Source organism: Chiloscyllium plagiosum, unplaced genomic scaffold (assembly GCF_037043375.1).
Source record: "Chiloscyllium plagiosum isolate Xiang-an unplaced genomic scaffold, Cpla_swu_hap1 HiC_scaffold_17, whole genome shotgun sequence".
Lineage (NCBI taxonomy): Eukaryota > Metazoa > Chordata > Chondrichthyes > Orectolobiformes > Hemiscylliidae > Chiloscyllium > Chiloscyllium plagiosum.
Window position 1 is genome coordinate 64389141 of NW_028270155.1, and position 14314 is coordinate 64403454.

The 14314-nt window shown below is 44.4% G+C and overlaps 1 protein-coding gene across 1 annotated transcript in view; it reads left to right on the forward strand.

Annotated features, from left to right (window-relative positions):
- The first annotated feature begins 13783 nt into the window (after positions 1–13783).
- Positions 13784–14314, forward strand: part of LOC148147395 (uncharacterized) — a 61227-nt gene continuing 60696 nt past the window's right edge. Inside the window, exon 1 of the mRNA XM_087996011.1 lies at positions 13784–13868. Coding sequence (XP_087852137.1) covers positions 13784–13868 — 85 coding nt within the window. The remainder of the gene's footprint in view (positions 13869–14314) is intronic.

Genomic DNA, 14314 nt, shown 5'->3' on the forward strand with positions numbered 1-14314 from the left:
CGCAGGATACTTTGAGGGAGGAGGGAAGGTGGTAATTTGGAGTGAGTGGAGAAATCGATAATTGGGAGAGAAGAGGACACAGATGAGGAAATACAGCTGTGTAAAGTCACTCCAATTCACTGAGCAGGGTCAGGGATGGACTGGAAATAATCCTGAAGATGAGGAAGGAGGAGGCCAAGGATCGAGGGAAATAATGTAATGACCAACATCCATTACTTACATTGGATGGGGTGAGATACCTGTGCCCATCCTCCACCTCCATCAGAAACACAAAGTCTGACTGTTCTGAGTTGTTTGTGTCCCATCCATGAGAAGATTAAACACTGTGAGGTGGGCAGTGGGAAAGTGACTCAGCTGCTCCTCCCTTGACTGGGACTCAGACTCGAATGTGTCAGATTCAGATTGCAACCTGCCCTTGTGTTGGACTAATGGATCCAAAGTCAATAATGGAGAAGGAGCTGGAAATTAACACTTAGCTCGAACATTTCAAAGGCAGGGTGCCCTGTGGATGTTTGTACCTATTAGAAACTAGGGAGGTATTTGTCATGGTTCTCCTCCAACTAAAATTAGCAAGGATTTGGGAGAGGATGTGAATATTCAATGAGTTCAATGTAAAGTCACCACAGGCTCTCTCCATTGGTGCACAGGGGAAGAGAGAGGTTGAGAAGAAGAGCCCTTTATGGGAACCTCAATTCATGCAGGAATTGAACCCACACTGTTGGCATCACTCTGCACTGTAAACCAGCTCTCCAACCAACTGAACCCCATTGTCAATGTTCAAGGATGTTTCTGGGAACTTTGAAGAGCACAGGTTCAGGTTCGGTGTTCAGTGGAAAGTCTCAGCTGTGTCCTTTCCCCATTTCTCTTCCACTGCTGCCTTAAGGACCAGAGAGTGATTCCTCAGTCCAGGGAATACCCGCTGGAAATCTGGCTTCCAGATAAATGTTAGATCCTTCTTTGGATACCATTTTTGAATCTCAAGTAGGCTAATGTTGGGAGTCCCACGGAGTGTTTTGCTAGATCCTGAATGATGGGGTTTGTGCATTCTTCACCAATGTCCTCATTGGTTTTACAAGATCCATCATTTGCGAATAATTCACATTTTTTTATCTTGAAAGGAATACAGTGCAAAATCAATCAAGTTGGAACTTATCAGTATTACTGAACAAGAAACATTTGTGCATTAAAATGGCTGCCAGATACTTGGCTGGTTTTTGAAATGTAGGTTTCTCTATGATTTCTGGGCCTTGGAATGTGAAGTTTTCTTGGTAACCGGAGTAAAAGATGATGCCACCTACCAGGCTCGGCCCTCAGTGAAGTTTCCAGAAGGATCTCAGTGGTGTTTGCAATCAACCCACAAATGGCATTTAATTTTTCAAACTGAGTATATGTAGTGGAGTGCAGTACGCGACAGTGTATGTGGAGGGTCCTGATACCATGGAGATACCATGCTAACAGCACACGGAGAGGACTGAGATTAAACAGCTGAGAACAAACCAAGTCAGAGTGGCACTAAAAGGAACAGATGTTAACTGGATGGTGTACATGACTTAAACAGATGCTCTTGCTATCTTGCTGTTGAGCAGCTTTGAAGAGATGCAGAATATCTCTGAGGACCATGAGATGAAAGACCAGCACAGAGTTTGAACAAAAGCACCATCCAATTTAATTCAAAGGAGATCTCATAGGATCCCTGCAGTGTGGAAGCAGGCCATTTGGCCTATCGGCTCTGCACTGACCCGCTGACGAGCATCCCACCCAGACCCAAACCCACAATCCAATCCCTGTAACCCTGCATTTCCCATGGTTACTCCAATTAGCCTGCACATCCCTGCAACTTCTAGCCAAGTTAACATGGCCAGTCCCCCTCAGCTGCACATCTTTGGTCTGTGAGAGGAAACCCATGGAGACAGAGTGAGAATAGTCAATTCGTAAGTTATAATTCAGTAAGTTCAAAGGACCGTGAGAACAGATCGGAAACAGTGAACACGACACAGGCTGCATTCTTCACCTTGTATCGAGCTGCAGATCTTAGCCCAAACAAAAGCTCTGTATAACCGAAACACAGTTATGGAATGATGCAAATGATGAATGTGTTTCTGGACTAATTTGTAAGGGAATCAGGAAACAATCTAGATCCCTCCTCTTGCCAAGTCTCAGCCAATCTGAGGCAGTATTTCTCATAAAGGCTGATTATTGTCAGCTCAAGTGATTTTTTTTGTATTATTGATTTCTTTTGGTCTCACAAATCCCTGCTAATTAAAATCTGTTTTGACATGAATATCATATCAACATTTATCCACTGATGAAATCAATGATTCATTCCCCACAAAAAGCACCAGGAGAATTTAAAGGAGAGCTTGGTGAAGGGTTGGATGAAAGGAAAATGATTGCCAGAGTATCAGACCACACAGACTGGGTTCATTCCATTGTGGGCAGGGAGAAGACCAATGATGGCAGAGAATTTGCCTGGATCCAAAGATATAATCGATCCAGAAAGAGGGATCACTCCTCCATTCCAACACAAGAAGAGATCACACCAGCTGTGGCTGGAGCAGGTGTTTCTTTTCAAAAAATGAGCAAGTTCATTGCTAGAAATTGTGACTAGGATGTGTACCTAGATGTAGAATCTTTATTTTTGCAACATTCAGCACACCATCTCGATGGTTTGAATGACTTCCTGTGTTTTGCTTAATGTCAGTCGGGAGCTAATCGGGGACAGTCATGGTAACGTGGGGAAAGTGAGCTCCTCATGCCGAGGGGTGGATTTCATTGCATAGAGTCACTAGAGGAATGCTGATGGGACAGGGGGACGTTCTAGAGAAGAAGGATGAAATCAGAGGGGGACTGGCTCTCTCAGGTAATGATCACGCAAAGCCATCAAGTACATTGGAATTTAAAAACTCATTGTCCATGGGACTAAAGTGTGCACATTAATTATAACCTGAAGGTGCTCAAAGAATCAGGGGGACACTGTAAGGTCATAGGGCACACAGGGTCAGCAACACAAAAAGGAACATGAAAGATGGAGGGAAAATATTCTCACACAGAAGCAGCCTGCAGGTCTCTCACAAGAACATGAAATTGGAACTTTATCACAAAAGCTCAAATATCAATTACACAACAGCAGCAAAAATGGCTGAGACCGGATGAAAAGTGGGTGGAGCAGATATTCCTCTTCTGGGGTGGGTGGAGTGGTTTAGAATCAATTAGCCCTGGTGTTAATGTGAGGGAAGCACAGCCCAATGAAGCTGGGTCAGTGTGTGCGACATACAGGCTTCCCTTTTCCCACATGAGCAATTAAATTCTTCTCCAGCTAATTCCAGAATTTTTTCCCTGTAGGGAGTGAGGAGCCTGATATCCATCACTCCCTTCCTGGCTCAGGCCTCTCAATCAGGTTATTGGCCAATTTGTCCTACAATGAGACAAAAAGAGGAACAGAGCATGTGCAGGAGATGGAAGTGCCAATAGCAGTGATGCAGGGTCACCAGTGAGTAGTAACTACATAATTACTGAAAAGGACAGCGATAGAACAGGAGTTAGAAGAATTCTCAATTGGAGGTGGAAGGTCAGCTGTGCAATGATTTTGCGAAAGTGTGATGGAAACAGGTTCTTGAAGGTAAATCAGTGTCAGTGCGCTGCAAGATATTCAAGTGGGAGATTCGAGGGTTTTAGAATAAATACGTTCCCATAAAGAAAACAGGGGGCAATGGCCAAATCTTGAGACCCACTCTCCCCAAGATATCAAGGAGCTTATGGGGATAACATAAGGCAGAAAGGAAAGCTTCTATCCAATACCGAGGGGTGTTGTGGGAGAGCTGCAGTGTCCTTCCTCAGGGCCAGAATGATCTGGGTGCAAGTCCCACCTGCCCCAAAGGTGTGTCACATCACGTCTAACCAGTGTCTGACTGAAGTAAATAATTATGTCTGATGCTGAGAACTCACACTGGAGAAATGTAAGAGGGGTAGGAGAGTGAAAAGAGAAATCAAAGAGAATACAAGGGAAAGCAAACTGAGGGCAAGAAAGGACCTTGGCAAGCACAATCAAGGTGAATGGGGAGATGGGTTATCAATACATTAAAAGGATAATGGAAGAAAGAGGATGACCCATAAAAGAAACCCAGACATAAGGGTGAAAGATATTGGCAAAGTTCTTCAGGAATATTGTCTCAGTCTTAACAAGAGAGCAGCTGATGCAGACATTGTAGTTGAGGAGGATTGTGAAATGTCAGATGTGATAAACCCAGAGAGAGAGAAGTATGAATGGAATGGGCTGGTCAGCTGGTCAGAAAAGTTCCAAATGGAATTTAACCCAGACCAGTGTGGGACAGTGTGTTTGGTGAGGTCAAGCAAGGGAAAGGAACAGACAACAAATGGGAGAATATTGAGCTACAGAGATGCTGAGAGATCTTGGAGTGGATGACCACAGACCCCTAAAGGGAGCAAGGCAGGTCAACAAGGTGATTAAATAAGTACATGGAAACCTTCTCTTTATTAGTTCGGCCACAGCAGGAATACTGTGCACAGTTCTGACCACATCACAGAAAGGATGATTTTATGAGAAAGGGCACAGAGAAGAGTGAAGGATATTGCCAGGACTGGAAAATACAGCATTGAGGAGGGACTGGATTGTCTAGACTTGTTCTCCTTTGAAGACAAATATTAAGATGAGGTTTGACGAAGATGTTCAAAATGGAGGAACTTGGGTACAGTTGATAGAAAGGGCCTATTTAGCAGAAATCAGTGACAAGAGGGCAGAGACTGAAAGTGATCTGTGGGGAGATGAGTAAAAGTGTTTTAATCCAGTGGGTAGGAGTCTGGAAGTCATTGTCTGAAAGGAGAGCAGAAGCAATGATCCCTAACTAATTTCTAATGCATTCGATATGCATCTCATCCTTAACCTGCAGGGCAATGGACCAAATGCTGTAAAGTGGGATTACGATGGGTGGCTTGTTTCTTTGGCCTTGCAGACACGACGGAGAAGGACATGGAAGCTTGGGAACTTGGGGATATAAATTTGTAGAATTTCTCTGCATTCCTTTCCTGATTTCACTCGATGCATACTCCCACTGCCCTTATGCTTCCCGAGGGATTCACACAATCCCCCCGTCTATACCTGACATATTCCTCCTTTTTCCTGAGCAGTGCCTCAATTTTTATATTCATCCAGTACTTCCTGTACCCACCAGCCTTACACAATGCACTAACAGGAACATACTGTCTCTGAACATCTGTTCCCTCATGTTTGAAGGCCTCCCCATCTCCAACCATCCCTTTCCCTGTGAAGAACCTTTGCCCAATCAACCTTTGAAAGTTCCTACCTCACACCATCAAAATTGGCCTCACTCCAATATTGAACTTTAATTTTTGGATCAGGTCTGTCCTTTTCTAAACTATTTTAAAACTAATAAAATTATTATCCAATAAAAAAAACAAAAGAAATCCTGATGCTGGAAATCAGAAACAAAAACAGAAAATGCTGGAAAACGTCAACAGGTCTGGGAGCATCTGTGGAGAGAAATCAGAATTGATGTTTCGGGTCCAGTGGCCGTTCTTCAGAACTGATGGCAGCTGGGAGAAAGTTGGCTTTTATAGAGAAGATGGGGTTGGGGATGGGTTGAGGAGTAAGTGACAGGTGAAGAAACAGCCTAAAGTGAGAGATGGACAGTCAGACAGACAAAGGTGAATTAATGGTCAGCTTAGGAAACCCAACCCCAACCCAACACCCACACACTAGGCCTTGTTATTACATGGTCTGCTATTACACACAGCCAGTTGTTAGCCATGAATTGTCCCCATTGGCTGCTATTCATTCTCATAGGCTGGCTGTCTGGATTTGAACACTATATTTATAATGCCTGTGTCCATCTTTCTAATAGACAGCTGAGGTGGTTCTCGGGTTATGTCTTTCCATTCTCGTGTGACCTTCCCGTACCTTCTGCAGATCCTCTGCCTGCTTTGGGTTGGGGATGTTGATTCTGGGTCTGACTAGTAGGACCAGCTTCCAGAACGTTATCATGTCTGATAGACGGGTCCTGCCGTTTTACTGGCTGTGTTCACTGTATCCCATCAGGCCGTCACTGACACAGCAACAGTAGCTCCTTGTCCTTGCTGTCGAATCTCTCATCTGACTCAGTTGTGAGGGTGTTATATTCAGGAGGTGATGGATCCTTACAGCCAGAACTTGTATCTCATCTTTCTCCTGTGGCAGCAATCAAGATGGGGAGTCTGTCAGCACCATTTCTCTTGCTGGCTTGTATTTCTGAGTGGAGTCATAACTCTGAAACCTCAAGAATAACCTCTGTCTTGTTGACATTTTATGAAGATGATTCTTGTCGGTCTGCTCCTGTGGATGGTGATCAATGTCCAGGATGAACTTTCTCCCAGAGAAATATGTATGAACTTCTCATATCCCTACACGACTGCCAAAAGTGCTTCTTCTATGTGGTATATCGGGTTTCAGCTGAGGGTAGAGCCCGGGATACAAATGTTATTGGCTTTCCTTCTTGTTTCAGGGCTGTCCCAGCACCCTTTGGAGAAACAGCTCTTTATAGAGTGACAGATGGTTTCTGTTGTAGTATGACAGGCTTATCCTACTTGAGATTCAATAAGAGTGTACCAGAAGGATCTAACATTTATCCAGAAGCCAGATTTCCAGCAGGTATTCCTGGATTGGAGTATCACTCTCTGGTCCCGAGGACAGTGGTGGAAGAGAAATGGGGAAAGGACACAGCTGAGACTTTCCACTGAACACCGAACCTGAACCTGTGCTCTTCAAAGTTCCCAGAAACATCCTTGAACGTTGACAGTGGGGCTCAGTTGGCTGGAGAGCTGGTTTACAGTGCAGAGTGATGCCAACAGTGTGGGTTCAATTCCTGCATGAATTGAGGTGCCCATAAAGGGCTCTTCTTCTCAACCTCTCCCCCCCCTGTGCAGGGTGACCCTCAGGTTAAACCAGGACCAGTTGATTCTCTCTCTCCAATGGACCACTCAGCCTGTGGTGACATTACCTTGAACTCATTGAATATTCACATCCTCTCCCAAATCTTTGCTAATTTTAGTTGGAGGAGAACCATGACAAATACCTCCCTAGTTTCTAATAGGTACAAACATCCACAGGGCTCCCTGCCTTTGAAATATTCGAGCTCAGTGTTAATTTCCAGCTCCTTCTCCATTATTGACTTTGGATCCATTAGTCCAACACAAGGGCAGGTTGCAATCTGAATCTGACACATTTGAGTCTGAGTCCCAGTCAAGCTGAGTCACTTTCCCACTGCCCACCTCACAGTGTTTAATCTTCTCATGGATGGGACACAAACAACTCAGAACAGTCAGACTTTGTGTTTCTGATGGAGGTGGAGGATGGGCACAGGTATCTCACCCCATCCAATGTAAGGAATGGATGTTGGTCATTACATTATTTCCCTCGATCCTTGGCCTCCTCCTTCCTCATCTTCAGGATTATTTCCAGTCCATCCCTGACCCTGCCCAGTGAATTGGAGTGACTTTACACAGCTGTATTTCCTCATCTGTGTCCTCTTCTCCCCAACAATCGATTTCTCCACTCACTCCAAATTACTGCCTTCCCTCCTCCCTCAAAGTATCCTTTGGGATGTTTCATTGCTAAAGGTGCTATCTAAATACATGTTGTTGTTGTAGTGTTGCCAGCTCCCCATGCTGTTGCCCATGCACTGTACCAGGTTGTACATTCTCTTGTTGCTGTTCCTGTTGTCAGCAGCAGCAAAGCATCCGATCTCTGCCTTGGACAGTACGCAATATGGAGCAAACAGATGGAAAACAACTTGTCACATTGATTGTAGCTCAGGGTGACCACTCTCTCAGTCAGAGTCATACTTTGTGCCCTGGGAATTAAAGATAATCAGGTGGCTGTTTGTTGAAATATTCTTATCATGAAGATTTATATCCACATTGTTTTTGGGTAAACTGCTCATTATTTCTGTGTCCAATGCTCTCCTCCTCCACACAGGACATTCACTGACTGGAATCTCCTCTGAGACTGCCCCAACATTGAAGCTTGGCCCAAATGTAACTGACTGCATGAGTTCCCTCAGTCATCGATAACATCAGAAGATGGTGCTGCCTTTGACATATTTGGATTCACCTCTTACTTGGCTCAACATTCCCTTATTTTTTATTGAACCATCAATGGATAACATTTCCTGCAGGCCTGTGTCCAGCTCAATGTTAGGGATGGCACGGTGGCTCAGTGGTTAGCACTGCTCCCTCATACCACCAGGGACCCAGGTTTGATTCCAGCCTCAGGTGCCTGTCGGTGTGGTATTTGCCCAATCTCCCCGTACCTGTGTGGGTTTCCTCATACAATCCAAAGGAGTTCAGGTTGGGTGAGTTGGCCATGCTAAATTCCCCATAGTGTTCAGGGATGTGTTAGTTTGGAGTAAATGTAGTGGAATGGATTTGAGTGGGATACTGTTTGGAGGCCAGTGTGGACCTGTTGGGCCGAAGGGCCTGTTTCCACACAGAAGGGATTCTATGTACGTTAATGCCACATTTATCCATATTTCCAAGTTTACGAGACTGGTGCACACAGAGCTCAGCTCCGATTGTTCCAGGAAATCAATAACGCTGGTTATCAATGCAAAAGTACCTGCACAGGCAAATTTCTAGCACATATAGAATTCCCACATTGTGTGTCAGTTTCTCAATGTCCAGGAGCCGCAGCCCACAGGTAAGGAGCTGGTATTACTTTATTTATGCTTTTAATCGGAATATGTTTACTATTTAAGTCCAGGTTGACAAAGTCGAATGTGAAATGTAAACCTGCTTGTTTTAATATATTGTCATTACCCGAGTCTTCCTGAATGATAATACATGTTGTGTGAGGAATGCTCAGGGCAATTGTAAATTTTTCTGTTTTTTGCAAATTTCTGAACATAAATGTATTGATACAATCGAGGTTTTATAATGGAAGGCGGAGAACATTCTGTGTGAAGTATTTTGTGACCCTCTGTCTGTGCACTGTTTCATGGATAGTTGCACAAACTGTTCCTGAATTTCCTGGTCTGTTACTGTCCCTCACGGTTCCTTCCAACACTGACCCTGCCAGGGTTAGTGGGACCTACAGGAGGGTATCACATTGGTGAGGGTGGGATTGGTGCAATCCTTTGGGTGTAACTCTGGAACCTGCCGTCCCTGTGTTTTCAGAAGCTCCTACACTGCCCTGTGTTAGATTTGGAATGAGGACTGTATGAACACAGTAATACTCCTTCTACTCTCTGTGGATGTCGATATGACTCACTCACACAGTCATCCAGTCTGTACAAAGGCTGGGTCTTGGTTCCAGATCAGGAGGACTTTCTGAAGAACAGAAATTCCTATCCCCTGTCCATCATAAGTTCTGAGTCACTGTGTCTACTTTCCAAGACAGTGAGAAAGCAGTATCATTGGAATTAGAATTGCAGGGTCACAGTTTTGTTTAGTGGACGGCTGACTAGACTGATATTTGTGTCTCACAATGATGAGGGTCCTGAGTACACCCCAATGTGAGTGATTTCGGGCAGAGGGCAGTGGATGCTTCTTCCACAGATCTAGAGGCTGTGGTGTGAACATGAAGTGAATGCAGTCTAACTGTCCGTGTTGCTGAGGTCTCACATGGATTCACCATTACATTTTGACCTCTCCATTGAATACTATGTTGTCAGGGGGATCTATCTAGCCCACTGCCCAAATTCAGACAAACATCAGTCAGGCCATTTTTCTCTTGACCATGCAGTGCTGCACATGGAGCTGCTGGTTTTACACACTGTACTTTAACCCCAGTATCCCCAAGAAGATATTGGTGTAAGGGGAACATGTCAGTAATTCTGGTGTCATCTGTGAGGTGGTCAGTGCAATTTTAACATTGAATGTGTGTGTAAAGCCCACCCTCCATTTTGGACAATTAGCTCCTGGCTGGCAGCGGCTGTAGATTTTGTTTTCATTTTGCTGCTTATGCAGATTATTCCTGATGTTTATCATTTGTTGAATCAACAAGTTATTTCCATGACCTATCTTAGCCTATTTGATGAGTATTTTAATTGAGGTGTGGTCGAGACAGGGGCTGTAGAATTCCACTCCAGCCCATTCCTGTCAGGGCAGATGTGTGGACATGTTATGGGTGAGCTGGAAATATACAGCAGATTCTGACGTGAAAACAGCCTCTTTGGCTGATTTGGTGCATATCCTGCCAACGTGGAGACCATGGGTCCAGTCAATGCCCTCTCCTAATCACTCCGAGCTGGTGGACAATGAGCCAACACCCAACAAGGTCATTTAAACAGACAGCCATCCAATGGCCACTCAGCACTCAGGTGCTTTGACTGAGTTTTGTTGTTGCAAAGTTTGTGGATGCCCTGTAGTAACCTTTAAATGTGAAGGTCTCGCTGAGCGATGGGTGATCCAAACACTTTACCGGTCCCCTGTTGATTGTGCAGTCTGATTCAGGGCTGGGCTGCACACTGACATTATTGAAGTGAGGAGACAGTGTGTAGTTTGCATGCTGCCTGTCTCAATGAGAACAAATGTAGACTCATCATAAATTGTAATTCCTGTTTTCTAAAATGGAAGTTTCCTCACTGGAAGTTTTCATCCACAGTCAGTTATTTAGTTGAAGCCGTACTCTGTGTTCATCCTGACAGATTCGTACCTGAGGGACATTAACAATATCTCCCTGGAAATACCATTTCCGATTGAGCAGTTTGGGTTTCTCTAGCCTTTCCATGTTTGAAACAGGGATCAGTCTTCATATTATTAATATACTCCTTTTGAATATTGTTTAATGAATGAATGTATATGTTTTTGGTGACAAGATGCGAACTCAGAAATCCAAGAAAGATGAGACCAGTGTATTATAAAACCCTCACTTTAAACTTTTAAACAGTTACATTCTTATGTCTGACCATTCTGTGCTGTATTGAGTAATTATTTTCATATTGTTCATACCATTGAAATTGGTTTGTTCAGTATCATTCTGAAACCCCTTACTAAATGCTCCATCCCAGTTCAGTTCTTCCATTACACACCTTTTTATCTATTGTTCATTCCTTTACAGAATGCTTGTGATGTCGACAGCATTGACATTAGTGGCATTAACAGTAGCTGGTGTCACAATGAGGCAGCTGGTCTTGCTGGGTTAAACTTTCACCAATATACCATCCCCACTCCTTCACTAAAAACCCTCAGCATGAACCCCCACCCCCAAACCCCAGCCCAAAACCCAATTCACATCAGTCATCCTGATTTCCAACTTGAACACCTAATCTGAACTAATAACCTCTGACCCTATCCCCAATTTATCACTTGAACCACTTCAAATCTTCCCCCAAATGTATAAACCATAAGTTGCCAGTAGCAGGTCGATCGGTTATGGTCTGAATAATCATGTGTGTTTTCAATTGATTATTCATCTATTTGGAGGAGAAAGTGTGGACTGCAGATGCTGGAGATCAGAGCTGAAAATGTGTTGCTGGAAAAGCACAGCAGGTCAGGCAGCATCCAAGGAACAGGAGAATCAAAGTTTCAGGCATGAGCCCTTCTTCAGGAGCCTTTCCTGAAGAAGGGCTCATGCCCGAAACATCGATTCTCCTGTTCCTTGGATGCTGCCTGACCTGCTGGGCTTTTCCAGCAACACATTTTCAGCGCTACTCATCTATTTGCCCAGTAATTGCGGCTGGTCTGATTCCTGCCCTAAATATTCTGCAGTGGTGTAATTTGATTCACTCTTTTTCATAATGTATGGTCCTGAATGATTAAAAACATGAGGAGAATGAAGATTGGGGTCTCTGGTCTCCTCAGGCCATGAACTAACAAGGACAGATGAGCTGCCCTCAGCCTCTATCAGTCCCTGTTTTACTTGGTCACTCACAGCTGAGTCCCAGCAGCCTGACAACTCCATCTGAGGTTTTCTCTCCATCAAAATCAGGATAGACAAGTCCCCCGGGCCTGACGGGATATATCCTGGAATTATGTGGGAAGCAAGAGAGGAAATTGCAGAGCCATTGGCAATGATCTTTTCGTCTTCACTGTCAACGGGGGTGGTACTAGGGGACTGGAGAGTGGCGAATGTTCTGCCCCTGTTCAATAAAGGGAATAGGGATAATCCCGGGAATTACAGGCCAGTTAATCTTACTGGCAAAGTTAGCAAAGTAGGCAAAGTAATGGAAAGGGTACTGAGGGATAGGATTTATGAGTATCTGGAAAGCCACTGCTTGATTAGGGACAGCCAGCACGGATTTGTGAAGGGTAGGTCTTGACTTACAAGTCTGATTGAATTCTTTGAGGAGGTGACCAAGCATGTGGATGAGGATAGAGCAGTGGATGTAGTGTACGTGGACTTTAGTAAGGCATTTGATGCTAGGCCTTTTCTCAATGGAACGGCGAAGGATGAGGGGTGACTTGATAGAGGTTTATAAGATGATCAGCGGAATAGCTAGAGTAGACAGTCAGAGACTTTTTCCCCGGGTAGGCTTATGCGGAAAGTCAGGAGTCAGGGAAATTTGGCCAGTTGGATAGAAAACTGGCTAACCGGTCGAAGTCAGAGAGTGGTGGTAGATGGTAAATATTCAGCCTGGAGCCCAGTTACAAGTGGAGTTCTGCAGGGATCAGTTCTGGGTCCTCTGCTGCTTGTAATTTTTATTAATGACTTGGAAGAGGGAGTCGAAGGGTGGGTCAGTAAATTTGCAGATGATACGAAAGATTGGTGGAGTTGTGGATAGTGAGGAGGGCTGTTGTCGGCTGCAAAGAGGCTTAGATATGATGCAGAGCTGGGCTGAGGAGTGGCAGATGGAGTTCAACTCTGTCAAGCGTGAGGTTGTCCACTTTGGAAGGACAAATAAGAATGCGGAATACAGGGTTAACGGTAGGGTTCTTAGTAAGGTGGAGGAGCAGAGGTCTATGTTCATAGATCTTTGAAAGTTGCCACTCAGGTGGATAGAGCTTATAAGAAGGCCTATGGTGTATTAGCGTTCATTAGCAGAGGGATTGAATTCAAGAGTCGTGAAGTGATATTGCAGCTGTACAGGACCTTGGTTAGGCCACATTTGGAGTACTGTGTGCAGTTCTGGTCGCCTCACTTTAGGAAAGATGTGGAAGCTTTGGAGAGGGTGCAGAGAAGATTTACCAGGATGTTGCCTGGCATGGAGAATAGGTCGTACGAGGATGGGTTGAGAGTGCTAGGCCTTTTCTCATTGGAACGGCGAAGGATGAGGGGTGACTTGATAGAGGTTTATAAGATGATCAGCGGAATAGCTAGAGTAGACAGTCAGAGACTTTTTCCCCGGGTACAACAGAGTGTTACAAGGGGACATAAATTTAAGGTGAAGGGTGGAAGGTATAGGGGGGATATCAGGGGTAGGTTCTTTACCCAGAGAGTGGTGAGGGCATGGAATGCACTGCCTGTGGGAGTGGCAGAGTCAGAATCATTGGCGACCTTTAAGTGGCAATTGGATAGGTGCATGGATGGGTGCTTAAGCTAGGACAAATGTTCGGCACAACATCGTGGGCCGAAGGGCCTGTTCTGTGCTTTATTGTTCTATGTTCTATGTTCTATAAAATCTCAATAATTTCCCCCAAAATTCACCGATCACGGTGATTTCAAATGGGAGCTACATCCTGTCAATTGGTGTCACTGGGTGTTGGGACAATGACAGGTCATCATTTAACTCCATGTAATTTTGCATGTTTTGGATGTAACCATCATTTGTGTGAACCTCACCCTGTGCTCTCATATTCACAATGTTGATTTTCCAGAGGAGGAACCCAGTGGAAGATGCCTCTCAAAACCAGCTCTTTTCACAGACTGATCAACTGTCACTGCCTTCTGTTATGTTTCTTCAGCTTTCACATTGTGAAAGGTAATTCATTTCTCAGCACTTCCTTTGTTTCACTTCTTTGAAATTCCCCAGTTTATTTTCAATGCTGTATGAGGCTGGTGATCCAATGGGATGGATTATGTATCTCAGTGTGAACATTGGTCCCAGAGTTAATGTGATTTCTGTACATTTCCCATCATTGACTGTTGAAAAGAGAGACAGAAAATTAACACGATACAAACAGAGTTTGTCGAAGGTAAAGTCACAAATTAAGACAATTGTAGAGATAAAGTTATCACACAAATGCTGCTGACAGAACATAGAATAGTCCAGCACAGTACAGGCCATTCGGCCCTCGATGTTGTGCCAGTCTTTTATCCTCCTCTAAGATCAGACTAACCGATTAACCCTTCCTTGTACGATCTTCCATGTGCCTATCCAAGATTCACTTAAATGTCTCTAATGTATCTCACTCTACTACCACTGCT